This window comes from Chionomys nivalis, chromosome 17 (assembly GCF_950005125.1).
Source record: "Chionomys nivalis chromosome 17, mChiNiv1.1, whole genome shotgun sequence".
In the NCBI taxonomy this organism is placed as follows: domain Eukaryota; kingdom Metazoa; phylum Chordata; class Mammalia; order Rodentia; family Cricetidae; genus Chionomys; species Chionomys nivalis.
Window position 1 is genome coordinate 31392183 of NC_080102.1, and position 26475 is coordinate 31418657.

The 26475-nt window shown below is 39.1% G+C and overlaps 1 protein-coding gene across 10 annotated transcripts in view; it reads right to left on the minus strand.

Moving 5' to 3' along the window:
• The window catches only part of Ptk2 (protein tyrosine kinase 2), a 207465-nt gene that overhangs the window by 139479 nt on the left and 41511 nt on the right, over positions 1 to 26475 (minus strand). For 8 of the 10 annotated variants that reach the window (XM_057791700.1, XM_057791691.1, XM_057791695.1 and 5 more), the window contains 2 exons: positions 19422 to 19733; positions 10118 to 10344 (listed from right to left, as the gene is read on the minus strand). In XM_057791700.1, the coding sequence (XP_057647683.1) occupies positions 10118 to 10344; positions 19422 to 19521 (327 nt within the window). In that variant the 5' untranslated portion in view covers positions 19522 to 19733. The remainder of the gene's footprint in view (positions 1 to 10117; positions 10345 to 19421; positions 19734 to 26475) is intronic. The other 2 variants (XM_057791699.1, XM_057791698.1) reach the window with 1 other exon arrangement.

Genomic DNA, 26475 nt, shown 5'->3' on the forward strand with positions numbered 1-26475 from the left:
GCCACTGGAGTGTTCCCCATGCTAATAGGAATGTTAATTTTAAAGAGGTCAACAAATCCTATGATCTAATGCTACCCTTTCCACCAATAAGCAGACAATATTAATTAATTAGTGTTCAGCTAACTATAAACACCATTTGGCAAACCACACAAATTTACTTATTTATAATTACAGGTTCAAATAATACCAGCCATTCACAAGTGGCTCGTGAAGCATACTGAATCCCAAATGTGATCTATGGATTTACAAAAGTTCTATGCATCACTTACAAGTTTAATGTGCTTTCAATGTGGCAGAACAATACTCAATGGTTAAACAGTGTTTTCTCACCAGGCTTCACTTTAGATTCAAAGATCTGGAATACTTCACCCGACCTGCCCACAACACCAGGAAGCTAGGAGGTTTGTAGGTCAACATAACAGCTCACTTTCTTTTCAACCATAAACTAGAAAGGAAGGAAGCCTGTCAGAGAGGCTCAGCTCTGCACAGGCATAGAATGGCCAAAGTAATCTTGAGCATAAAGAAAAGAAGCCCCTTTTTGCTTAGACAATAGTGATGATTCCTTGTCCTAGCAAAGTCCTCTAGAAGTGCAGGTACCTGCAGAAGCCAGAAGATGGAGCTGGATTCACTAGCTAGAGTTAAATGTGACTGTGAACCAATAGTCTTTCGGCCAGAGCTGTACACTCTTAACCTTTAGGCCATCTGTTTAGCCCTGTTATTTGAGTTTATTTTATCTTTAGTTATGCATATTGTGTGAGCTTAGGGATGTGTATGTGCAAGTGGCCATGAAGACCAGAACAGGGTATTGGAATCCCAGAAGTCGAAATCTTCTGAAGAATAGCAAACTCTCTTTAACAGTGAAGCACCTCTTTAGCCCTGTTGTTTGAATTTTGAAGCCAGACACTGGCTCTTGCCCACTACCTATGAAAGTCCTAGATGGCATCTTGTACTAAAGAGTGGTTTCATTTACATTAAAAAGTCTTGGTTAGCCTAGCAACCTAGCTAGGTCTTCTGGATACTGCATTGTAGCTTCTAGGTCAGCACTTGCTGCTTCACTAACTCTTCTAACAGAGATTTTGCTTTTCTTAAACTTCATGAACCAACCTCTGCTACTTGAAAACTGTTCTAAAGTGGCTTCTTCTCCTCTCTCAACCTTCACAAGATCTGGATCAGACTTTGTCTTAAGGGACTATTATTATTGGTTTGAGCTTCTATCCAGGATGCTCGAATTTTCTCCTTACTAACAATAAGCCACATCATTGTTGTAGCACTCTTGTGTTAACTGGAAAAAGACTTTGACTCCTAAGGTTTTCCTTTGTTTTTACAGCATAGCATTGTCTAACTCTAGAGGTCTAACTTTTGTACCGTCTTGGCTTTCCATGTGCCTTCCTCACAAAGGGTAAGCATTTCTAGCTTTAGATTATAAATGAGAAATCCAAGTCTTCATTTCACTTGTACCCCTGGAGACGACTGACGACTAGCATAATACCAACAATACTACATTTCAAGGAACAGGGAGCCTAGAGAAAGGAGGTGGTATGTGACTAAGATGAAGGAGTCAGCACATACATATAACTTATTTGTTTTGCTTTCTTATACAGGTATGATTTGTAGATCACCAAAACAATTTAAATAAACATCTATCCGTATTCTGTTTTGCATGGGTAAATGGAAAATTTTTAGATTTTAGCTAAAGCAGCAGGGTCAATCAGCTTCTAGTGAACTGATTGTCCTCTGATTCAAAAAAGCCTAAAATCCATGCTAGAGTGACCCTAATTCTTCCACCAAGGGCGCCAAATGTCTATTTTGTGTGGGTCCATGGAAGAAAAAGGATCACTCTAGGATGAATTTAGGTTTAGCAAAAACAGCAGGGGAATCAGCATCTGGTAAACTGATGGTCCTTGGCTTTGTAAAATGCTTTTTTATTGTTACCTAATTTACTCCTGTAGTAAGCAATTTCCACATATCAAAACCTCTTATCTAGCCCAGCAGTGGTGGTGCCTGCCTTTAATCTCAGGAGGCAGAGGTAGATGGATCTCTGTGAGTTCAAGGCCAGTCCGATCTATAGATCTTCCAGGATAGGCTTGAAAACTACAGAGAGAAACCTTGTCAGGGCGGGAGGGTGGGCAGAGCAGGAAGGGCAGGATTTTTGGCCTGGAGAGATGGTTCAGAGGTTAATAGCACTGGCTACTCTTCCAGGGTCCTGAGATCAATTCCCAGAAACCATATGGTGGCTCGCAGCCATCTATAATAAGATATAGTGCCCTCTTCTGTTCTGCATGAATACACGCAGGCAAAACACTGCACACATAATAAATAAACAAATAAATCATAAAAAAAAAAAAAAGGGAAAAAGCCTCTTATCTGGAGTTGTCTGAAGGAACCATTTGCCTAAGCAATTCCCAGCCATGAGACCTCCTGGTTTTCTAGGTCCTCTCATAATTAAGTTATTTATTGTTTAAGGCTTAGGGTCCTTCAGTAAGGACTCAGATAAGAAATAAAAACGTCAAACAAAAGACAACCGTCACAAAAGGTAGTTTAAAGCATAGGTGCTAACACTTTGGAATTCAAGCCAGAAGCAATGTTTCCATGGGATCTCTCAGTACACATCACAAATCAACAGAAATCAACACAACATATAAAACAGGAAAAAAAAAGTCTGAAATATCTTAAGAATTATTGAAAGGGTGACACAAAGAAATGAGGAGCACACTTGCTACTGGGGAAAATGGCACCAACAAAAACTCCATCCAGGGCTGACATATCCTTTTTTGTCTGCTTTTTGTCTTTTTTGTTTGTGGGCAGCATGACTACATAGAAAGCACAAAAATCAAAGTACTATGAAGGGAAGTACAGTCAGCAGAATTATAGATGGAAATTTAAACCAAGAACTCAATACAGAACAGAGGAGGTAAGAGTATAGCAAGATCATGACTAAACCCTTAAGAAAATGTAAAGACTCAGAGCTGGAAAGGTGGCGCAGTGCTTAAGAGCACTGGCTGCTCTTACAGAAGACCCATACTCCATTCCCAGCACTCACATGGCAGCTCACAACTATCTGTACCGACAGTTCCAAGGTATCTGACTCCCTCACACAGATATGAATGTTGACAAAACACCAATGCATATTAAAAAAAAATCAGAAATTGTGAATACTTAAAGACAGGTACAAAGAGACTAGTGTAACAAGTCTTTTCTGGGCTCACTCTGTTCATACTCATTTTACCACATAAAAATTCTTCCAAGAATGCCTGTACTGCAGTACCAGAGTGGGACAGAACCAGCTACCTATGACAGAGAGCTAACAATCTCCACCGGGAGCAGAAGCCAGGAGCAAATCCAGTCCCCGGGAACCAACACAGTCCAGGGACACTGGCGGATCAGGACTGAGCCAGCAACCAGATATGGAGTCAGCGATCTCTACCAGAACAGGTCCAACTCCAAGGCAGGGACTTCTTCAGGAGGGAAGCCAGACCAGGATTTATAGAAACAGGGCAAAGTCAGCAACCTAGGCCAAAGTAGGCCTGAGACAGCAAACTGCAAGAGAGCAGAGCAAAGCACAGGAGCGCTGAGCTATCTCCAAGAACACCAAGTAACCAACGGGGTAACTAGAACTGTGACACTGACTGACATGAGGAACAACCATCTGAGCTTTGGATTCACTACACCTAAAAGATTATTCAACAGAATCTCAGACAGCCCCAACCACATCTATTAGAGGAAAAGATGAACAGAAAAGGTAAGATCACACGCTACACCACAAAGAGCAACACAACACCAGTAAAACTTAAGGACCCTACAACAGCAAGATCTGAACAACCAAACATGGATGAACCAGAAGAAAATGATCTAAAAAATAATTTCTAGAGAATGTTTGAAATTCTTAAAGATGAAATGCGAAATTCCCTTAAAGAAATGGAAGAAAACAAACAAAAAATTGGAAGACATAAGGAAATCACTTAAAGAAAAGCAAGAAAAAGAAATCAAACAGATGAAAGAAAATATTCAGGACTTGAAAATTGAAATAGAAAGAATAAAGAAAACACAAGCCAAAGGAATTATAGGAACAGAAATCATGAGAAAAAGATCAGGAACCACAAATGCAAGCATGAACAGCAGAATACAAGAGATGGAAGAGAGAATCTCAAGCGCTGAAGATACAATAGAGGAAATAGACTCATCAGTTAAAGAAAACATTAAATCTAACAAAAGCTTAACCCAGAATATCCAGGAAATATGGAACACCATGAAAAGACCAAATCTTAGAATAATAGGTATACAAGAAGTTCAACTCAAAGGCACAGAAAATTTATTAAACAAAATTATAGAAGAAAACTTTCCTAACCAAAAGAAAGATATGCCTATGAAGATACAAGAAGCTTACAGAACACCAAATAGACTGGATCCAAAATAAAAAGTCCTCTCACCATATAACAATAAAACACTAAACATAAAGAGTAAAGAGAAAATATTAAGATCTGCAAAGGAAAAGGTCCAAGTAACATATAAAGGTAGACCTATCAGAATTATACTGACTTCTCATTGGAGACAATGAAAGCCAGAAGGTCATGGTCAAGTGTTATGCAAACATTAAGAGACCACGGATGCCAGCCCAGACTACTATACCCAGGAAAACTGTCAATCACTATAGAAGGACAAAACAAGATATTCCATGACAACTCTAGATTTCACCAATACCTAGCCACAAACCCAGCCCTACACAAAATACTAGAAAGGGGGGCTGGAGAGATGGCTCAGTGAGTAAGAGCACTGACTGCTCTTCCAGAGGTCCTGAATTCAATTCCCAGCAACCACATGGTGGCTCATAACCATCTGTAATGAGGTCTGGCACCCTCTTTTGGCCTTCAGGCATATAATCAGACAGAATATTGTATAATAAATAAATATAATATAATATATATATTTAAAAAAAGAATATAACTTCTTCTCAGCACGTCATGGAACCTTCTCAAAAATTGACCACATACTCAGTAACAAAAAAAAAAAAAAACAACTCAACAAATACAAAAAAAATTGGGATAACCTTATCATATCACCATGCTTTAAAACTAGAAGTCAACAGCAATACCAATTCCAGAAAACCCACAAACACATGGAAATTAAACAATGCTCACCTGAATCATCAATGGGTCAAAAAGAAATAAAAAGGGAAATTAAAGACTTCCTAAAATTCAATGAAAATGACCACACAACATAACCAAATTTATGGGACACAATGAAAGCAGTGTTAAGAGGAAAGTTCATAGCACTAAATGCCTACATAAAGAAGCTGGAAAAATCCCACACTAGTGAATTAACAGAACATTTGAAAACTTTAGAATAAAAAGAAGCAAACTCACCTAAGAGAACTAGACCGCAGGAAACAATCAAATTGAGAGCTGAAATCAACAAAATAGAAACAAAGAAAATAATACAAAGAATCAATGAGACAAAGAGTTGGTTCTTCGAGAAAAATCAACAAAATAGACAAACCTTTATCCAAACTAACCAAAAGGCAGAGAGAGAATATCCAAATTAACAAAATCAGAAATAAAAAGGGGGACATAACAATAGACACAGAGGAAATACAGAGGATCATCAGGTCATATTTTGAAAACCTGTACTCCACAAAACTTGGAAAACTTAAAGGAAATAGACAACTGTCTGGATAAATATCACTTACCAAAATTAAATCAAGACCAGATAAGCAAATTAAACAGACCTATAACTGCTGAAGAAATAAAAACAGTCATCAAAAGTCTCCCAACCACAAAAAGCCCAGGACAAGATGGTTTCAGCTCAGAATTCTACAAGACTTTCAAAGAACTAATACCAATACTCCTCAAATTATTCCACACAATAGAAACAGAGGGAACATTGCCAAACTCTTTTTATAAGGCTACAATTAATCCTGATACCCAAACCACAGGAAGACAATACTAAGAAAGAGAATTACAGACCATTCTCATGAACATTGATGCAAAAATACTAAATAAAATACTAGCAAATCAAATCCAAGAACATCAGAACCATCATCCACCATGACCAAGACGGCTTCATTCCACAGATGCAGGGATGGTTCAACATACGAAAATCTGTCAATGTAATCCACCATATAAACAAGCTGAAAAATAAAAACCACATGATCATCTCATTAGATGCTGAAAAAGCATTTGACAAGATACAACATCCCTTCATGATAAAAGTCTTGGAGAGAGTAGGGATACAAGGAACATACCTAAACATAATTAAGGCAATCTACAGTAAGCCAACAGCCAACATCAAACTAAATGGAGAGAAACTTTCAGCGATTCCACTAAAATCAAGAACAAGATAAGGTTGTCCACTCTTTCCATACCTATTCAATATAGTTCTTGAGGTCCTAGCTAGAGAAAATAAGACACCAAAGAGAGATCAAGGGGATACAAATTGGAAAAGAAGAAGTCAAACTCTCACTATTTGCTGATGATATGATAGTTTACATAAGTGATCCCCAAAATTCTACCAAGGAACTTCTACAACTCATAAACACTTTCAGCCACGTAGCAGGATACAAGATTAACTCAAAAAATCAGTAGCCTTCCTGTACACAGATGATAAAAGGGCTGGGGAAAAAAATCAGAGAATCAACACCCTTCACAATAGCCACAAAGAGAATAAAATAAAATATCTCAGAGTAACTCTAACTAAACAAGTGGAAGACTTGTATGACAAGAACTTTAAATCTTTAAAGAAAGAAACTGAAGACACCAGAAAGTGGAAAGACCTCCCTTGCTCTTGGGTAGGCAGAATTAATATAGTAAAAATGGCAATCTTACCGAAAGCAATCTATAGATTCAATGCAATGTCCATCAAAATCCCAGCAAAATTCTTCAAAGACCTTGAAAGAATGGTACTCAACTTCATTTGGAAAAGGAAAATCCCAGGATAGCCAAAATAACCCCGTACAATAAAAGAACTTCTGTAGGCATCACAATCCCTGACTTTAAACTCTACTACAAAGCTACAGTACTGAAAACAGCCTGGTACTGGCATAAGAACAGACAGGAGGACCAATGGAACCAAATAGAAGACCCGGATATCAATCCACACATCTTCGAACACCTGATATTTGATAAAAAAAAGCAAAATATCAAATGGAAAAAGAAAACATATCTAACAAGTGGTGCTGGCATAACTGGATATCAACATGTAGAAGAATGAAAATAGACCCATATCTATCACCACGTACAAAACTCAAGTCCAAAGAGATCAAAGACCTCAACATAAAGCCAGCCACACTGAACCTTATAGAAGAGAAAGTGAGAAATACACTTGAACACATTGGCACAGGAGACTACTTCCTAAATATAACCCCAGCAGCACAGACACTGAGAGAAACAATTAATAAATGGGACCTCCTAAAACTAAAAAACTTCTGTAAAGCAAAGGACATGGCCAAGACGACAAAACGACAGCCTACAGAATGGGAAAAGATCTTCACTAACCCCACATCAGACGGAGGTCTGATCTCCAAAATATACAAAGAACTCAAGAAATTGGTCACCAAAAGAACACAAAATCAAATTTAAAAAATGGAGTACAGACCTAAACAGAGAACTCTCAACAGAGGAATCTAAAATGGCTGAAAGACACTTAAGGAAACGTTCAACATCCTTAGTCATCAGAGAAATACAAATCAAAACAACTCTGAGATTCCATCTTACATCTGTAAGAATGACCAAGATCAAAAGCACTTATGACAACTTATGCTGGAGAGGTTGTGGGGAAAAGGGAACACTCCTGCATTGCTGGTGGGAATGAAAGCTGGTACAACCCTTTTCAATGTCAGTGTGGCGATTTCTCAGAATAGGAAACAACCTTCCTCAAGACCCAGTAATAGCACTTTGGGGTATCTATCCAAAGGATGCTCAATCGTGCCACAAGGACATGTGCTCAACTATGTTCATAGCAGCTTTGTTTATCATAGCGAGAACCTGGAAACAACCAAAATGCCCCTCGATTGAAGAATGGATAAGAAAAACGTGGTACATTAACATGATGGAGTATTACACAGCAGAGAAAAGTAACAACAGCTTGAATTTTGCAGGAAAATGGATGGAACTAGAAAACATTATTTTGAGTGAGGTAACCCCGACACAGAAAGACAATTATCACACGTACTCACTTATAGGTGGTCTTTAAACACAAAGCAAAGAAAGCCAGCCTACAAACCACAATCCCAGAGAACTTAGACAACAATGCGGACACTAAGAGAGACTTACATAGATCTAATCTATATGGGAAGTAGAAAGTATAAAAAGACAAGATCTCCTGAGTAAATTGGAAGCATTGGGACCTTGGGAGAGGGTTGAAGCGGGGAGGGGGGAGGAAAGGAGGGGAGCAGAAAAAAATGTAGAGTTCAATAAATATCAATAAAAAATATTTTAAAAATGTATATGCTATCTGTTAACAGGGCTCCTGAGTTGTTTAAGTTTGAACAAAACAGAGTGTCAGAGTATACAACAATCATGGCTGGAAACAGCTTATACTTAACCTCGGTTAACATTTGGGCGCTCATACATACAGCAAATGCCCATGTACCCCTCTCAAAGATCAGATCATACCACCAGGAGACAAGAGGCTTCATCATACTGAGGTGCTACACAAAAATCCTAAGATGGTCTTCAAGATAGAGAAGACTACTTCAATTCCATATCCCTGGATTAAGTACTTCCCACATACTCCTTTTAATAATTAATCCATCTACCTAGTCCATCAATACAGTGATTTTACAGAGGTAACGGAAAAGTATAACTCACAAAAGAATTTAGCTTTAAATCAAATCTATCAATATATTTGAATAAAACAGAAAAGTAATCTAAATTAACTGATTATGGTTAAAAAGAAAAAAGGAGAAGACTTATCTAAGCAAACTTTGCCATTAAAAATGTCTGTCTCTAAGACTGAATACAAATAAAAGGAGAGCTGAGAAGCTGAATGCTTCTTCAATACCTCACCACACTAAATGCATCCTGGGAACCCACACCAACTCCATTTTCTGAAATCCTTATACTACCTGTTTATACCTAACTTTCAGAAACACTCTCCCCTTTGCCTTGCCTGTCTCCTCCTAAGTCTGAATTACTAGCTCCTCTTACAAACCTGGGGATCTTTGCAGTGCTAGCTCCTCCATTTGGGTTGGTGGGTCCACCTTTAAGCTTCCCAGCACCCAGACAGCCTGCAGGGGAGTATTCTACACTTAGCCACATCTCTACCCTACAGATTCTATGCTATAAAGGCAAAAGCTTCTAAAGAGGCTTTGCTATGGTTACTAGTATGGTTAGGGATACTTCTAGGAGGTGGGACTAATAAGAGATCTATAGATAGCTGTATCCTTGAGGGGGGCTAAAGTCTCTTCTTCCTGACTCAGAGATGGAACAGTTTGCACCAGGTAGCTCCTACTATGTTATGTGGTCTTGCCAGAAAGCTGAAAACAACAGGACTACTTTCATTACTGGAATCTCAAAATAGGAGCCAAAATCAACCTTAACTGATTCAGAAATTTCATTACAGTGATACAAAGCTGGCTAATATAGACCTTTTAGATTCTTACAACATAACACAGTGCTTAAAAACATCATATAATCAATGGTTTTTTTTTTAAGGAAATTACTCTACCTGAAGATATGGGAGCACTCCTAAATTGACAACACCTAGAAAAATGATTTTATTTTACTAGATCAGAAGTTATCTTAATTGCATTGGTTCTTTGCACCTTTCAAAAGGCTAAAATAATTAACTGAGAAAACAAGTAAATTGCAGTACATGATTAAAATGTGATTTAGTGACTATTATCCTAAGAAAACAGTAGTCATATATTCGCAATGTCCTCCCTGCCAAGTGCTGGGGAAGCAAACCCAAGGCCTCACACTATTAGGCAAATGCTCTAACACTGACCACCTCTATCCCTAGCCCTTTGGGTGCATATCAGAAAGAAAAGGTTAATGTCTCTGTAACATGGGAAGTACTAAAACATTAAATAAAAACTATTTCATCTTTTTTTTTTTTGTGGGGAAGGGGTCGTATGCCACTGAAACATAACTACTTTAAAATGTCACGAAAAAGACATACTTACCCTGACATCAGTAGCATCTCCATGCCTGATAATACTGGCCCAGGTGGTTGGCTCACTACTACTTTCAAAGTAATGAAAGACCTTTAATACTCGCTCCATTGCACCAGGGGACCGTTCCATGCCAGTACCCAGATGAGTCTTAGAACTTGAACTTGGTGTATGATTCAAGTTTGGGTCAAGATAAGCAGCTGCCATTCTTTTGCTAGATGCTAGGTATCTGTCATATTCTGTTGAGGGAGAAAAAATGAAATAAGATTTTTCAGTGTACATGAGTAGCAATTACAATCTGACAATTATGTTACCAACATTTTCTTCTAGTCTCCGTTCTGTATTCCATGCACAAAGTACTTAAGTTGAATAGGAACTTAGCAACCCCACAAAATCACTGCACTCTCTACACCCAGGGCCTGATATAAGAGAACAACATTAAATGCCAGCTTTAAAAAAATAAAAAATATGTTAAAGGACCTGATTCCTATCTAACAATGTCAAAACTTCATTGGCTTAATTAAAATAAGATAATGTTAATACCCCTTCCTTTCTTTAAATCTACTTTTCATTTGTAAGAATACATCACTACGAAGGCAAAGGTGCCAATCTGCTGCCTACTTTCAAGAATTTACTTCAAAGTTTTTTTTTTCTTTAATTCAAATAAAACTCGAGACTTTATACATTCTAAATATGGGCAACTAAAAACAGTAAAACAAGGCAGAGCTAAGGAGTTAGTTCAGAGCACTTGCTCTGAAGTCATTAGTACCCAAGTTCAAATCCCTAACACCCAAGTAACAAGCTGGGCACAGCTACATATGCCTATAGCCCTAGCACTGAGAAGCAGAGATGTGCAGATCCTCAGTGCTCATTGGCTGGCCAAAGGGTCAGCTTCTGATTCAGTAAGATAACCTCTCTCAAGACAATAAGGTGTCGATCAATAGTGAAAGGCACCTGATGCCCTGCTCTGGTCTCTGCATTTCTATGTACACAAACACCTGTAGCCATATTGTTCAAAAAATAGTACAGCTTCCCTATCTTTTTTTTTTTTTTTTTGGTTTTTCGAGACAGGGTTTCTCTGTGGCTTTGGAGCCTGTCCTGGAACTAGCTCTTGTAGACCAGGCTGGTCTCGAACTCACAGAGATCCACCTGCCTCTGCCTCCCAAGTGCTGGGATTAAAGGCGTGCGCCACCACCGCCCGGCTTTCCCTATCATTTTTAACTGAAAATGACTTCCTGTACCTCTGGTTCTTATGGTCTTTCTGTCCCCTCTTCTAAATGTTCCCTGGGCCACAGGTGTAGAAACTGTGTTGTAGATGTTATCTGTTTTTGAGGATCCCACCCATAAACAAAAAACTACAGCAATTGGTTATTACTGAGTAGGGAAAATGTAACCTCTCGGGCTGGAGAGATGGCTCAGAGGTTAAGAGCACTGACTGCTCTTCCAGAGGTCCTGAGTTCAATTCCCAGCAACCACATGGTGGTTCACAGCCATCTATAGTGAGATCTGGTACCCTCTTCTGGCATGCAAGCAAACATGGAAGGAATGTTGTATACATAATAAATAAATAAATCTTAAAAAAGAAAAAGAAAATGTAACCTCTCCCAGAGACGAGGCCCGTTTTATATTAGGTAATCTAATATAAAACAGTCAGCCCCCAAATTTTACATATATCATTATATCACATATATGTGATATATATATATATATATATCACAAAACAGACCCAACAAATTATATTTATATACTTAAGCATGTATGCACATGTGTATGTATATATGTAATAATAATAAGAAAGGCCATCAATCTGAGAAAGAATAGAAGTAGGAGAAGGGTTGGAATGAGGATGGGGAAGGAAAAAAGTGATATATTTTAAAAGTTTCAATTTAAAAAGTAGACAACATACATAAAAGTATATATGCCATAAACATCACAGGAAGTAGAATCAACACCATTAATATTTTAGAAACTCTTTAAGTTGTGAGAAATTTACTTTTCAGAAAAGATAACTACCTGTGTTGGCAAGAATATAGAAAACAGGAACCCTTATGCTTCAAGTAGCAGGAATGTAAAACAGCACAATTAACATAAAAGCCATCTAGCAGGTCCTCAAATGGCTAAACAGAACCACTATATGACCCCCGAAAATTCCACCACTAAGAGTACTTCCAAGAAACTGAAAACACATATCCAAATAAATACTTGGTCATGAATGTTTGAGACAACATTGTTCATAACAGCCACAGAGTTCAAGTGATCCTGTTTTCTTTTTCCATTATAGATCTGCATAAGAGTGATCACTAGTAATCAAGTGATACTATCAATGCTAGGCTATCTTGAAATCTCTTTTGTCAACACCATTAATCCAAAATTCTACAAATAAGTCCTAGCAGTTTTATTTTTAAACAAAGGCAGAAAGCAGTCACATTCTTTACCAAAAGGTCACAAGAATGGTCTTGTGATTGCCCACTTACTAATATTCTTCCCCTCTGAAACCCCTTGATCTAGGCCCCTATAGGCCACATCATCCTCAGCACCACTGACTTCCATGTTCCTATCAGGATGACCCAGTAAGTCCTGTTTATTGGTTCAACCACTTTTTGCTGTGGGAGCACATTCTGCTCCTTCAGCCAATAGCCTTTAAGATACCAGCCCACTTGAGTGTGGTCTCTTATACCGTAAAAGCAGGTGTAAAAGTGTTCCTGCTCTCTTGCTTCCAGCTCCAGCTTCCAGCTGCTAGACTCTGTTCCTGTTCATGCAGAGGACTGTTATCTAGGACAGTGATCTGTAAGTTCCTCCCTTAAATAAATAACCCTTTTATTATTCATAATTCTGAACTGGTGTGGGCTTATTTTGTGACGTCCATCATTAACTTTTCTAGTCTAAAGTCCCAAAATTCTTTCTAGTCCAAAGTCTTTCATATTTCTCCAAACAACATGATCAAGCTTGTCACAACAATACGCCACTTCTTATATCAATCCCATCCTTAGTCACTGTTCTATTGCTGTGAAAAGACACCATGAACACGGTAACTCTTAAAAGAGAAAGCACTTTATTAGATGCTTGCTGCAGGTTCAGAGTTAGTCTATTATCATGATGGGGGAGTGGGCATGGTAGCAGGTATAGTGCTGGAGAAATAGCTCAGAGCATTATATCCTGATCCACAGGCAGCAGACAGAGAAAAAGACACTGAGCCTGGCATGTGCTGCTGAATTTTCAAAGCCCACTCCTCCAATAATGGAACATATACTCCAACAAGTCCACATCTCCTAATCTTTCCCAAGAGTCCATCAACTTGGAACTAAGCATTCAAATATTGAGTCTGAGGGAGGGGCAGTCTAATTCAACCACCAGAGTTGACTTAACCCTGAAAACTTAATATATATCAGACTGGGGCATACAACTCACCGCTTCAGCATTAGTCTAGCACCTGCATGACATGGTTTTAATCCTTAACACCATCAAAAACATATTTTTCAAACACCATAACATCACATTGTTCTTTTAAAAATTCATATGTTCGCTGGGCGGTGGTGGCGCACGCCTTTAATCCCAGCACTCGGGAGGCAGAGGCAGGCGGATCTCTGTGAGTTCGAGACCAGCCTGGTCTACAAGAGCTAGTTCCAGGACAGGCTCCAAAACCACAGAGAAACCCTGTCTTGAAAAACCAAAAAAAAAAAAAAATTCATATGTTCGAAGGAGGGAGAACATGAGCAAGGAAGTCAAGACTGCGAGGGGGGCACCCACCCACTGAGACGGTGGGGTTGATCTATTGGGAGCTCACCAAGGCCAGCTGGACTGGGACTGAATAAGCATAGGATAAAACCGGACTCTCTGAATATGGCGGACAATGAGGGCTGCTGAGAAGCCAAGGACAATGGCACTGAGTTTTGACCCTACTGCATGTACTGGCTTTGTGAGAGCCTAGCCGGTTTGGATGCTCATCTTCCTAGACCTGGATAGAGGGAGGAGGACCTTAGACTGCCCACAGGGCAGGGAACCCTGACTGCTCTTTGGACTGGAGAGGGAGGGGGAGGGGAGTGGGGAGTGGGGGGAGGGGGAGGGAAAAGGGAGGCGGGGAGGAGGCGGAAATTTTTAATAAAAAAAAATTTTAATTAAAAAAATTCATATGTTCAAGAGGTTGAAAAAAATTGACAAAATTTAACATCTTTCTCACTATAAATAAAAGAGCCTTATGAATTAAGAACTAAAAGGAAACTATTTTCAATTAATTAATAATACTAATAATTTCAAATACAGACAAAACTATAGCTAACATATTTAACACTAAACACTTTCTTCCTGAAATCAAACAAAGACACTTCCTCCTACCACTTCCCCACAGTGGAAACAAATATTGATAATGAGCCAGGGGAAAGAACGTGATGAAGACATACTAATGCCCACTACAATATTATGGTGAGGGGCTGCTGTAATGTTCACAACAGAAAAGAGGGGGGAGGGCACAATAGTCTTCCTGTTAAGACATAAGAGGCAATATCCACTACTTACCACACCAGAGACGACACAGCCATGTTTCCTAGGGGAGGACTACTCTTCTCATTCAGCTATTTTTAAGGAAATTTTATTAGAATTATCTGCACCTTAGATTATTTCATCTCATGCCAGACAAGTGAGAAAGTCAGGGGAAAAGCCAGAGTTCTGGTACTCTCTTCCAGGACACACTGCCATCCCATCAAGACTCTTTGTCATGCATTCTGTTGGGCATTTCCTTCTCCACCTTTTCCTTCTCTACCTAGAATAATCCTCTCAGGTGGGCCTACCTAACAAGGTACTTCAGACTGTTTCAGACCCCAACCCAGATGTAACGTTTCATATCTTCTATCAATTCAGGGAGTAGAAATCTGTGCCTTTTACTCCTTAGCATCAGCCAAATATTGACAAGTACATTCAGCAACTTGTAAAATGATTGATGAATTTAGGAGAAAATACTTGAAGGCAGAAGACATGTTCTTAACATGCAAACATTAGACAAGGTTAACAATTCCATTAGGATCTTATAATCTTCCCATTTAGGCATGCATAGCATGATGATTAACATTCACACCTGAGTCAGATCCCCACAGTTCAGAACCTGACTCTGCTTTCGGTGACCTAAGTAACCATTGCCAAGTTATTTGGCTTCAGTGCCTTAAAATCTCTTCTGCAAAACTGGAATACTGATGAACTCCTATCTCAGAGACCTTTATGAGAAATGAATGGAGCCATACACATGAACTCAAGTGCATATGCAAGTTCAGCTCACACATGACATTTAGTACCCAAGGAACAAAGTTTACATGTTACAAGAGGCACAGCTCTCTTAAAAATGCTACCTTTTGGGCTGCAGAGATGGACAGCTCAGAGTTAAAAGCACAATCTACTCTTGAACTTTCTGTTCTTCCAGAGAACAAAGGTTCAATTCCCAGCACCCACATGGAGCCTCACAACTGTCTGTAACACTAGTTCCAGGAGATCTAAGACCTGGCACTTCAAGGGCACCAGGCATACATGTGCCTCAGACACATACATGCAGACAAAACATTCACACACAAAATAAAATAAAAAACATTTTTTTTAGAAAATGCTGCGAGGCAGTAGTCACACACACCTTTAATCCCAGCACTTGTGAGGCAGAGGTAGGTGGATATCTGTGAGTTCCAGGACAACATGGGCTCTTAACACAGAGAAACCCTGTCTTGAACCCCCCCCACACACACACACCAGAGAGAGAGAGAGAGAGAGAGAGAGAGAATGCTAACAAAGGTAAAGTAGAAAAGAATCATGAGAAATATTTAGTGAAATACTCAAATAAGTATAAAAGAACTGACAGTAGCTGAAGAACAAAGCCATGTCATATACATGCATATGCATACATCCATCAGCTACCAACTCTACAGGCTGCTATGCTAAATTCTACACATACACTTTTATTTTCAGAAGAAAACCATACACAAATACAGTGAAATTAGAGCAGTTAATTCGATGAGTATTAAAACTAGGTTCATCCAAATACAATACAAGCAAAGGAATGTTAGCTCTTGAAGAGCCCTTAAAATAAAACTTATTCTATACAGAATACATTAACAAATATTAAAATAACGCCCTTTTTGCCTAGTATTTACTAGGAAGAAAAAAATCTCACATTATCCCAGAGGATGTTAAGTCTACTAAGGGAGACAGAAATCAGACAAGGTAACTGTGAAATGATATATCACAGTATATAATGTGCCAAAGAAGTGCAGGCTCTGGTAGAAACCCTGGAGAGGATCTGGCTAGGTTGAGGGATGAGAACTCTTTTAAGGGGTATCCTTATGGTAAATAGGAGTAGGGGAGTCACCGAATGGAAGGGCGGTTCTAACGGTAGTATCAGCATATACAGAAGGTCTGAGAGGAAGATTTCCCAATGTGCAAAACCAAAGTGATTACACTGCTAATGAGCAAGACAATAGCTCGGAGATGGAGAATACAAGAGAGAAAGGATAAAGTGAGATCTGTGGGGCACAGTAAGAATGTGGTGCTTGATCCAAATCTAGTAAGTCACTGAAAAATATCATGAAAATATCAGATTTCTGTTTTCACAAAATTATTCCAACAGTTATGTGAAGGATGAACAAACATGTATGGACACAGCGAGAGCAGACATAACAGAGACATAAATTGATTAACTCAAGACATACACTGTATATAGAACAATCAGAATAAAATTATGAACTTATTGTGCATGGAAGGGAAAGTCAAAGAAGCATTCTGGATCTAAAGCATGAATAAGTGCATGGGAGCCCAATGTATACTAAGATGGGGAAGATTCGGGACAGTTAAGAGTCTCAAGAAGCACTGCCATTTTAGTATAACAGAAAAGGGAAGATGTACTGCACAGATGGATAGATGGATAAACAGATAAAATTTAAAATTTGAATGCAGAGTAAGTGTGACTTCAACTGCATAAGTCAGAAGTACATAAAATCTCTATTACTGGGAGAAAAATTAAAGAAACCAGAAAACATACTTTTTCCTAAAAACCAAACCATCACTATGATATTTGCAGTCTTTTTTTCCAAAATGATGGAACAATGTATAACTGATAATTAGAAAACCCCAGAAATAGAGTTTTCCCAACCCAACACCTTGCAACCAAATGTTCTGAGAATATTTTTCTCTTAGTATTCTTAATTATGCCTAGGAAATCACAATGTGGGTACATACCTTTCTTAAATATTTTTAAACATAATCTTGGGTGATTCTTCACACCAAATTAAACAATATACTAACTATTAAGTAAGTATTAAGTAAGGGTACCTTGAAGATTCACTTCAAAGTATACAAATATAGGTCTGTTCTACTATTTTTAGCCTGTCCTGGTAAGAATCTTATGTCTTTTTAAAACTAGGACACTGTTATGTGTTTTGAGGTTAATATGACTAGTTGAAACAAATACACGGTTTAGAATGTCCATTTGCAGGCTGAGATTTGTATATTCTTTGGCTCTGAGGTTTTAACTTTGTCTACATACTTTAACTGTTACACTTGAAATAACCGAGTCAGCTAATTACTAACAACTAGCATCGTTGTTCTTATCATGAACAGTATTAACATGAATGGGGACAGGTGTCTCATGAGAGAAAGTAAAACAAGCAGTCAGCTGCACTGGACAATCACTGCAAAAGCATATGCTCAATTGAAGAGGACAAGGTGACAAGCTCCTCCACTTGAACCACCAGACTATCCAAGAGAGGAGAAGGCTGTTGGCGCTACATGTAGAGATGGGACCCACTGTGCCCCTTGATGTGTCCCATTTCCCATCCACTGCTTTAAAAGCTCTGCTCCCCTCATCCAGTCTGTCATCTACCAAAAGGTACATTTTAATTAAAAAATCAGCTATTTGTATTCCTCTAATTAGTCTGCAAACACTTGAAAAGCATGTTGCTTTGATCAATTTCTTTGTGGTGAGCCAAAACACTACTATCTCTTTTCTGTTAAAAGTTCTCATTTCTAAGGCCAATGTAGGTATTTAAGTAGAAAATCCAGTTGCTAACATCCCATTGGTCTAGGTCTTTAGCTCTTGGCTAGCTACAGTCTGGAGGGCTTTACTATTGATGCTCAGCACCATCATATTATAGAGATAGCATTCTGGACACAACCTACAAATGCTTCAGAAAGGCTGAGCTCTGTCTCAATTATGCTCATTTGCATTACATAGTCCTCATGCCACAAAACTACAGCAGTAAGAGGTCAATGTTCTTTAAAATTTGAGAGCTTCAATTTAACTGGATGAAATCTTTACTCTGAGTACCTATGTATAATAAAAGTGATGGGGACTTTATTCAGATACTAAAACAGTTCAAATATTGCAAGCTTTGGTGCAAAAGCCCAAAAGGAACGAATAAGTAATAGAGACAACTCAACCAATGAAAAACGATCTGGAAAACTGAAGTGTTATCCTAACATATCCTAATCTAGAGATACTAATATTAATATCTTTAGCCTAAAAAGTAAACTGAATAAGCCTGTAATTCATTCATCAAAGTGCAGCTCTTGCCCAAGTGTAGGTTCCTCCTTTTGAAAGCCTTCCTAAATAGATTAACACAGTACCTAAAGACACTCTTCACATAGTGACAATATTTTTATGAAATCATTAATGGCTTAAATATTCACCACTATGCTAAGCAAAACAATTTCTAGTTGAATTTGTCTGTCTTGAGTTATGCACAAATTTTTACAGCTTCTTTAACTTAACTATGCTTTCTAAATGCTACCTTGAATGCTGGAATGAAGATGCCTTACTTTATATTTATATTTCTGCATGAAAACAGATTCTCACACTGAAGTAGAAAATTCTTCACTCAGTATTTTTGACCTGTGGTAATATTCTCAAAATAACAAGAGCTTCAAGCTAAATATACAAAGCATATAGACAATAAAGGAAATCCACTTTAAAACAACTAAGCCCACAATACCCTTTTCTCCTCTTCTCCTATAGTTAAAACTAATTATTTTGTTCTTTAAAAGTCTCTATGGCACAGAAGAGATAAGTGTCCTGAGTAAAATGAAAAGGCAAAAATAAATGGCACACAGGACAAGCACAGAAAAATGATTTAGATCGCTTAAGATATTTCCATACAAACGTTTCATTTTCTACTTGCAAAGTCGCTTAACTGGTTTTATGCACCAGCTGTAAACCTATACCACATCTTTTTTTTTCCTCAAATGTAATTGTAACTCTAAGTTCTAAAAGAACTATTATCTTGCTGTTTTTTAGTACAAAAGCATGAACTGACATAAGCACACACTAAACAGATCTTTAAGTTGTTAATACCTTTAGCCCAACACACTGGAAATGGACTACAGCCGCTTTTCTCCATACAGACAGCACCTGTAGGTCTCAGGGCCTCTTGGCCTGCCCGCTCCAACAACATACACCCAATCCTATCAAGATCAAGCCAGGAGTCCGCACACAAAGTCCCAGTTCATCGCTCCGACAGCATTTGCTTGGATCCAAAGCAAGACTAAGTAAGCTTCCCCTGTGCTCCTTTTCAGAGCCTGAAGCACAGTTTGAGAGGTGCTCCTTCTGTAACAGTTTCCAGCAGCTCCACGGTGGCCTCTCAGTTACCGAATCTTCTTCCGCAATCTGAAACACAGACCATCCTGGCCAGATTAAGCCACTGAACAGAATAAAACCAGCTAGTCATGCGACCCTATGGGTCTGTGTTTCTAGATTCATTCAGGGAGAGGGAGAGGGAAAGGGAGAGGGAGAAAGGGGAGGAGAAAAGAAGTCCGGGAGCCAGCACCTTATGAATATGCTAATCCCGCCCTTCTGTTCACTTCATCTGGCAGACTTCTGTTTACAAAATGACAGTGGACTCTTAAAACTGAATAAGCTGCAAATCCAGTCTGACCCAGATCAACTGTCCATAGATAGTTCCTAAACAATTCCTGTCTTCAGAATCATGCCTTTGGCACTTTACCAGCCTAATTCTAGTCTCAAACTAAAAATAATTAACTTGATAAAATAAGCTTTGAAAAAATATTATGCTCAAAGCAAAATTCAAATGTGGAGGCAACCCATATGAGCCCAAATACCTCAAAGGTAAAATTTTCCTCCATTGATATTTTCTCAATATACCTATAAATACGTATAGACTATCTAAAAAACATAAACTAGAACTTAAGGTAGCCAACTTATTTTAAAATATGCTTAAAGAATATTGAGAGATACAAGATTCTTTTTTCTGGCTTCAAGTATGATTTCTTTTTTTAGCCTCAAAAGATGAAAACTAACTCATACCTGAGTAGGACAGAAACTACTTTTACAATCCGCATCAGCAACTTTTTTAAAAAATGCAAAACTACTTGCTTTTTCGATTCAGACTGAGAGTCAAGGTCATGACAAAAATTAAGCTATTTGAACACATTCCATGTGAGCATAAGGACAGCAGGTAAGAAGTTGCCCTTAAAGTATATGTACTACACACTGAAGCTCCACAGTTCTAGCTTGTCTAGTATGTAAATGACCCTTCAGTCACACAACCCCACAAAATAAGTCGAACTCAAGCACTGGCTTTACATGTAAATGTCCAAAGTTTTTCTATTAATTTATTAACTTCTGAAAATAGGAGCTGAGCAAATACTTAAAACAATAAGCATGTTTATACCCAGCAATGTCCAAGACAGTTTCCTTCTACTTGTGGTAATAGATGTTCTTGACCCTGAGCTCCACTCAGAGTCTAACAGCTAGCTGCCAGAGCTCCAGCGGCCATTCCTGAGCCCCCCTGAAAACACATTATTCCCAGGCATGAACTATGACCCTAGCAATACTAAGAAGAAAGAACTGCAGAAAAACATTGCAAGCAGGCTGGAAGAACAGAAGAAGCTAGTAAACAGAGCCATCAGACCAAAAAGGATATCCTAGGCCACTACAGAGGAGGCAGGGTCATGGAGGACTATTGCCATCCTGAAAAAAGCAAGCATACTAAATTCTGCCTCATCACATAAGCATGCCTTGGAGTTTAACCTGAGCAATCACCAAAAGCTGCACAAGTCATCCAAGCCAAGGGTGAGTATACTGGAAACTCATAACTTTCAGAAACCAGCACCACCACCATCACCACTACCACCACAAGCTACTCCTACTGCACCTAACTGTTCAAGACACCTACTAAGCTAAAGCACCACTACTGCACAGCTTCCACCATGAGAACAAGGACACTAAAGGCAAGGCCCTGCCAGGAGGGAGAGTCCTCATGCTCAGCTGTGACCCAAGAACTCTGAGCCACCACCCACCTAACCCAGGAATCATTTTTTAGCCCAATTTAATAACTGGCTCAGGACTATCAGAGCAGAATAAAGAGGGGCTGGAGCTAAGGCACTGGTGGTAGAGGAGACAAGTACAACCCTAAGAGAAAGGAATAGGAAGTAAGGACCACTGGCCCACTGAGAAGCCATGGCGTCAGATGATAGCTGGAAAGGAGGGGGGAGGGTGCCAACAGCAATCAAAAGGACTACCTGAACCTTTTCTAAAAACTGTAGTTATAGATAGGCATAGAGCTACAAACCTATAATCCCAATACTCAGGAGGCAGAGGCAGAAAAATCTGAGTTTGAGATCAGCTTGGTCTACACAGAAAGATCCTGTATCAAAAAACAAACAAAATCCTATAGTTATAGTTTGATGTGGGAGTGATTTCTTTATAATCTGTTGCTTTCATTGGTTAATTAATAAAGAAACTGCCTAGGCCCATTTGATAGGCCAACCCTTAGGTGGGTGGAGTAGATAGAACAGAATGCTGGGAGAAAGAAGCCGAGTCAGTGGGTCGCCATGATTCTCCCGCCGGACACAGACGCAGGATAAGATCCTCCCTGGTAAGCCACCAGCTTGTGGTGCTACACGGAATATTAGAAATGGGTTAGATCAATATGTAAGAGCTAGCCAATAAGAGGCTGGACTAATGGGCCAGGCAGTGATTAAAAGAATATAGTTTCCGTGTAATTATTTTAGGTAAAGCCATGCGGGCAGCCGGGTACCAGGGACGCAGCCCCGCCGCTCTTATTACAACAATAGTTGAAATAAAAGCCTTAGTCTATAAGACAATTCCAAAGAGATAACTTCCTCATTTTGAGGATTCAAAGGGGAAAGGGGTCAAGCAGCTTGCCAGGGGTGGGAGGTACGGTGGGGAAGCATATAATTACTTTTGTATGGTACTTATTAAATATTAAAAACAAAGTATGTTTTTAAATCCATAACCCACACCAGGCAGTGGTAGCATACCCTTTAATCTCAGCACTTGGGAGGCAGAGAGATGCAGATCTCTGTGAGTTCAAGAATATCCTGGTCTACAAAGTGAGTTTCAGCGCAGCCAAGGCTACACGGTGAAACCCTGTATGGGGGGGGGGGGGGGGTTGTCCTAACCAAGTAACATCTTTTTAAAAGAACAAATATAGACCATAGAGAAATCTAAAGGATCAGCATCCATTAAAAATTTTGTGATGTTCCAATTAAATATTTAGTATTAGCATATTAAATGCAACTGATAAGTACTACTTCACAAGTAAACACATTCAATTAAAATTTACAAGAAAGAAAGTACTACGTATAGAAACCCCGAACTCTCATCCCTAGTCACTCCTGCCTTCTTGCTTCAAAGTGATCTGTCAGAAACTCTTTTTTTTTTTAAATATTTATTTTTATTATGTATACAATGTTCTGTCTGCATGCCTGCAGGCCAGAAGAGGACACCAAACCTCATTGCAGATGGTGAGCCACCATGTAGTTGCTGGGAATTAACTCAGGACCTTTGGAAGAGCAGGCAATGCTCTTAACCGCTGAGCCATCTCTCCAGCCCCCCTGTCAGAAACTCTTATCACTACCTTCAGAACATCAGTGTCTATGTACTTCTCAATGCCTACTGTCCACATTCTGGCCAAAGCTCCTGCAAGATTATAGCTATAGCCTCCAACCTGCTTCCTTGGGTTATAACTTAAATCCAGCAGCTGCTGATGCTCTCAAAAAAGCAAGCATGTCATTCACTCCTCTGTTTGAATCTCATCAATAATTCCCTAATTTTCCCAAGATAGGCACCAACATACTTAGCAGAGTCTGCAAAACCCTGTGTAATACCCTTGTCTATACCCTCATCTCACATTTATCCGTTGTTCTCCTTAGTGCAACCACTGCATTGACCTTCCTGCTGTCTCTCCATATGGAATATTTCCTCAGTTATTACAGTCATGCCCCTTCCCTGTCAAGGGTTGCTTTAATGGTGTCTACTCAAAGTGTCCTAAGCACTACATCTGAAACTATATGGCCTATCTACTTTCTTACTGCATTTCCTCACATAGTTTACTTATACATCGTTTACTGCCTAGCTGCCCCCACTACATGTAAACTCTGTGACAGGAGGCAAAGGTGTCTATTCTAGCACAATCTCCAGCATCTTACAATAGTAGCTACCACAGAATTGTGGAAACCAGGCAACAAGAAGATGGCAGAAGAAATTTGTGTTTTCTCTCCCAGACCACAGAAAAGGTATATATATTCAGTAATGATACATCCTGTCTCCATCCTGGATACCATATCACCTTCAGGTCCCTCTAGTCAGAGGCTTAACAGTTACAGAGTGAATGTGAAAGAGAAAAAGCAACATAGAGCTTAGGAAAAGATGCAGACTGTCAATATCCCAGCTATACAATAAACCACAGGAACAGTGCTCTAATATTTCTCCTAAACTCCCACTGCTGAAGTACCAAATGCAAAATCAGAATGAAAACACATCAGGCTAGTAAACAAATGCTATGAGCAAGATCAGTATGCAGAAAGGTAACTCTAGAACCTTCCAAATGCTGTGCACAAATGTCCACCCTGGCCTGCAAGTCATTGGGAATGAACTATTTTTTAAAGATTCATTATTTTTAATTGTGTGCAGGTTTTCACACACACCAGAAGATAACAGATCCCCTGGAGGTGGAGTTATGGACAGTTGTGAGCCATATGATATGGGTGCTGGGAACTAAACTCAGGTCTACAAAAACAGTATGTGTTCTTAACCACTACACCATCTCTCTAGCCCAAAGTAAACTTTTTAACAAGTGAATTGCTTATAAATGTCAAAAAATATGTTATAAAAATAAGAAATTGGTTGCCATGGGCTGGAGAGATGACTAAGAGGTTAAGAGCATTGCCTGCTCTTCCAGAGGTCCTGAGTTCAATTCTTAGCAACCACATGGTAGCTCATACCCACCTATAATAAGATCTGATGCCCTCTTCCGGCATGCAGGCAAACATACAGACAGAACACTGTATAATCAATCAATCAATCAATCAATCAATCAATCTTTTAAAAAAAAATAGAGAAATTGGCTGCCACATTTCTTATAATGTTGCAGCGGCTTATCTGTTAGTCTTACCCACAAACACATCAGAATACTTTTGGGAGCAAAAAGAGAAATAAATGCTCTTCTGACAGCTGACTAGAGGAATATCTAGGAAAAATAGTATTCATACTACACATGTATATATTTTGAAGTCTATGACCCTTCCTATGTCTGCATAAGGAATTAAACATTTAAATAAATGCAACACTTCCAACCTGCATCTAGTATTTATAATAAATGACAACTTTCCAATGCTAGGAATCTCATACTAAGCTAATATTTGTTAAGATTGCTAATTATCAGCCGGGTGGTAATGCACACCTTTAATCCCAGCACTCTGGAAGGCAGAGGCAGGTGAATCTCCATAAACTACAGAACAGCCTTGTCTACAAAGTGAGTTCCAGGCAGCTAGAGCTGTTACACAGAAGAGAAATCCTGTCTTGACAAACAAACCAACAACAAAAAAAGATTATTAATTATTATTTATCTCACTGTGTCTCATTGCTTCTACTATATAAGACAATTTTCTTAGAAAATTATAGCTTGACAAACATTATAGCTCTGTTAATGGATAAAGGGCCAAATACCTTTTGAGCATAGACAATAAGCCTCCTAGTAAAACAAACTCCCAAAAGTGCTGGTAAGACCACTGTTCGCCTCCCTGCCAGGTTTATAAGAGCTGCTGTATCTCTTTTCTGTCACACTGTAAGAAGTTGGAGAAGGCACTGAATTCATGGTAACTACCTGTGAAACAAAGGATAAATTATCACCAGACCAGCTGGAACCTCAGTTTCAGTGTCTGTAAAACAAGGACACTTCTAACACTCATCCTATACCCAGCACTAACTGCATGCCAGTCAGCCACAACACAAACCTAAGTACCAAGTTACTACTTGCTATGTGCTAGACCTTGCTCAGAGCACTTTTAAAATGTCTGTTCACTTGATTTTCATTAACAACCCAAAGAGGCAGATATTATCATCCCATTACCACCACCCTAACCTCTGGTGAATGTACAGCACACCCAGGCACTGTAGCCCCAATATTTGTTTTTCCCCAGGTGGCAGAAAAGCTTATGGCAGTTTTCTCAATACTTCCAACTACACATATGCGATTACAAGCCCTGTGGCACACTAACAACTGAAGAGAGAAACTGGGCAGCTCACCTATTATCAAACTAATAGCCAGGATTCTAATAGGGATATTCAAAGGCACCAAACCCTCAGAAAGAAGGCAGAATTCACAGATGTCATCACCTGTAACATAAGGATTCCAGAGAAGAGGCAGAAAATAGGCCCTTTCCAGGCTTCATTTCCCCTACAGAGGACAAATGAATAATAATGAAAACCAAAGGGATAAGAGCGAACACAGGCTGCTTCCACCCTTCAAGAGGTTCAAGCCCCAAGCTCAGCGTCAAAACCCCTCCCACCACAGCACAACTATCCAGGCAGCTGGGATTCCAGCATACACCAGAACCACTAGAAAATAAATTGCTAAATTAAACAAGATTTAAATATAAAATAGGCATGAAAATGCAACTCTTACCAAAAATATTTAATATTTCTATCCATTAGATCAATAATTGTCTTTAAAATGCTTACTCTCAACAATTACAAGATGAATGGTATAACAACAAATTCATTTCATTACAGGTCAAAATGCCAGAGACCAACACCTACTTCTGAAAATGCCCTCACAAATATACCCGAGGCAGGTTCAATAACTGCAGGCCTTCCTCCTTTCCTTTCCCTTTCTCTTCCCTTCCCCTTCCCTTCCCCTTTCCTTCCCTTTCCCTTTCCTTTCCCTTCCCTTCCCTTTCCTTTTCCTTCCTTCCCTCCTTTTTTAAATGGAGACAGGGTCTCACTAAGTAGCTCTGCCTGGCCTGGAACTTACTATGCAGACTAAGCTGGCCTTGAATTCATTTGCTTCTGGAGTGCTGGGATTAAAGGCATGGGCCACCATACCCAGCTGCCTGATAAAATTTCTTTTTTTTGGGGGGGGGGG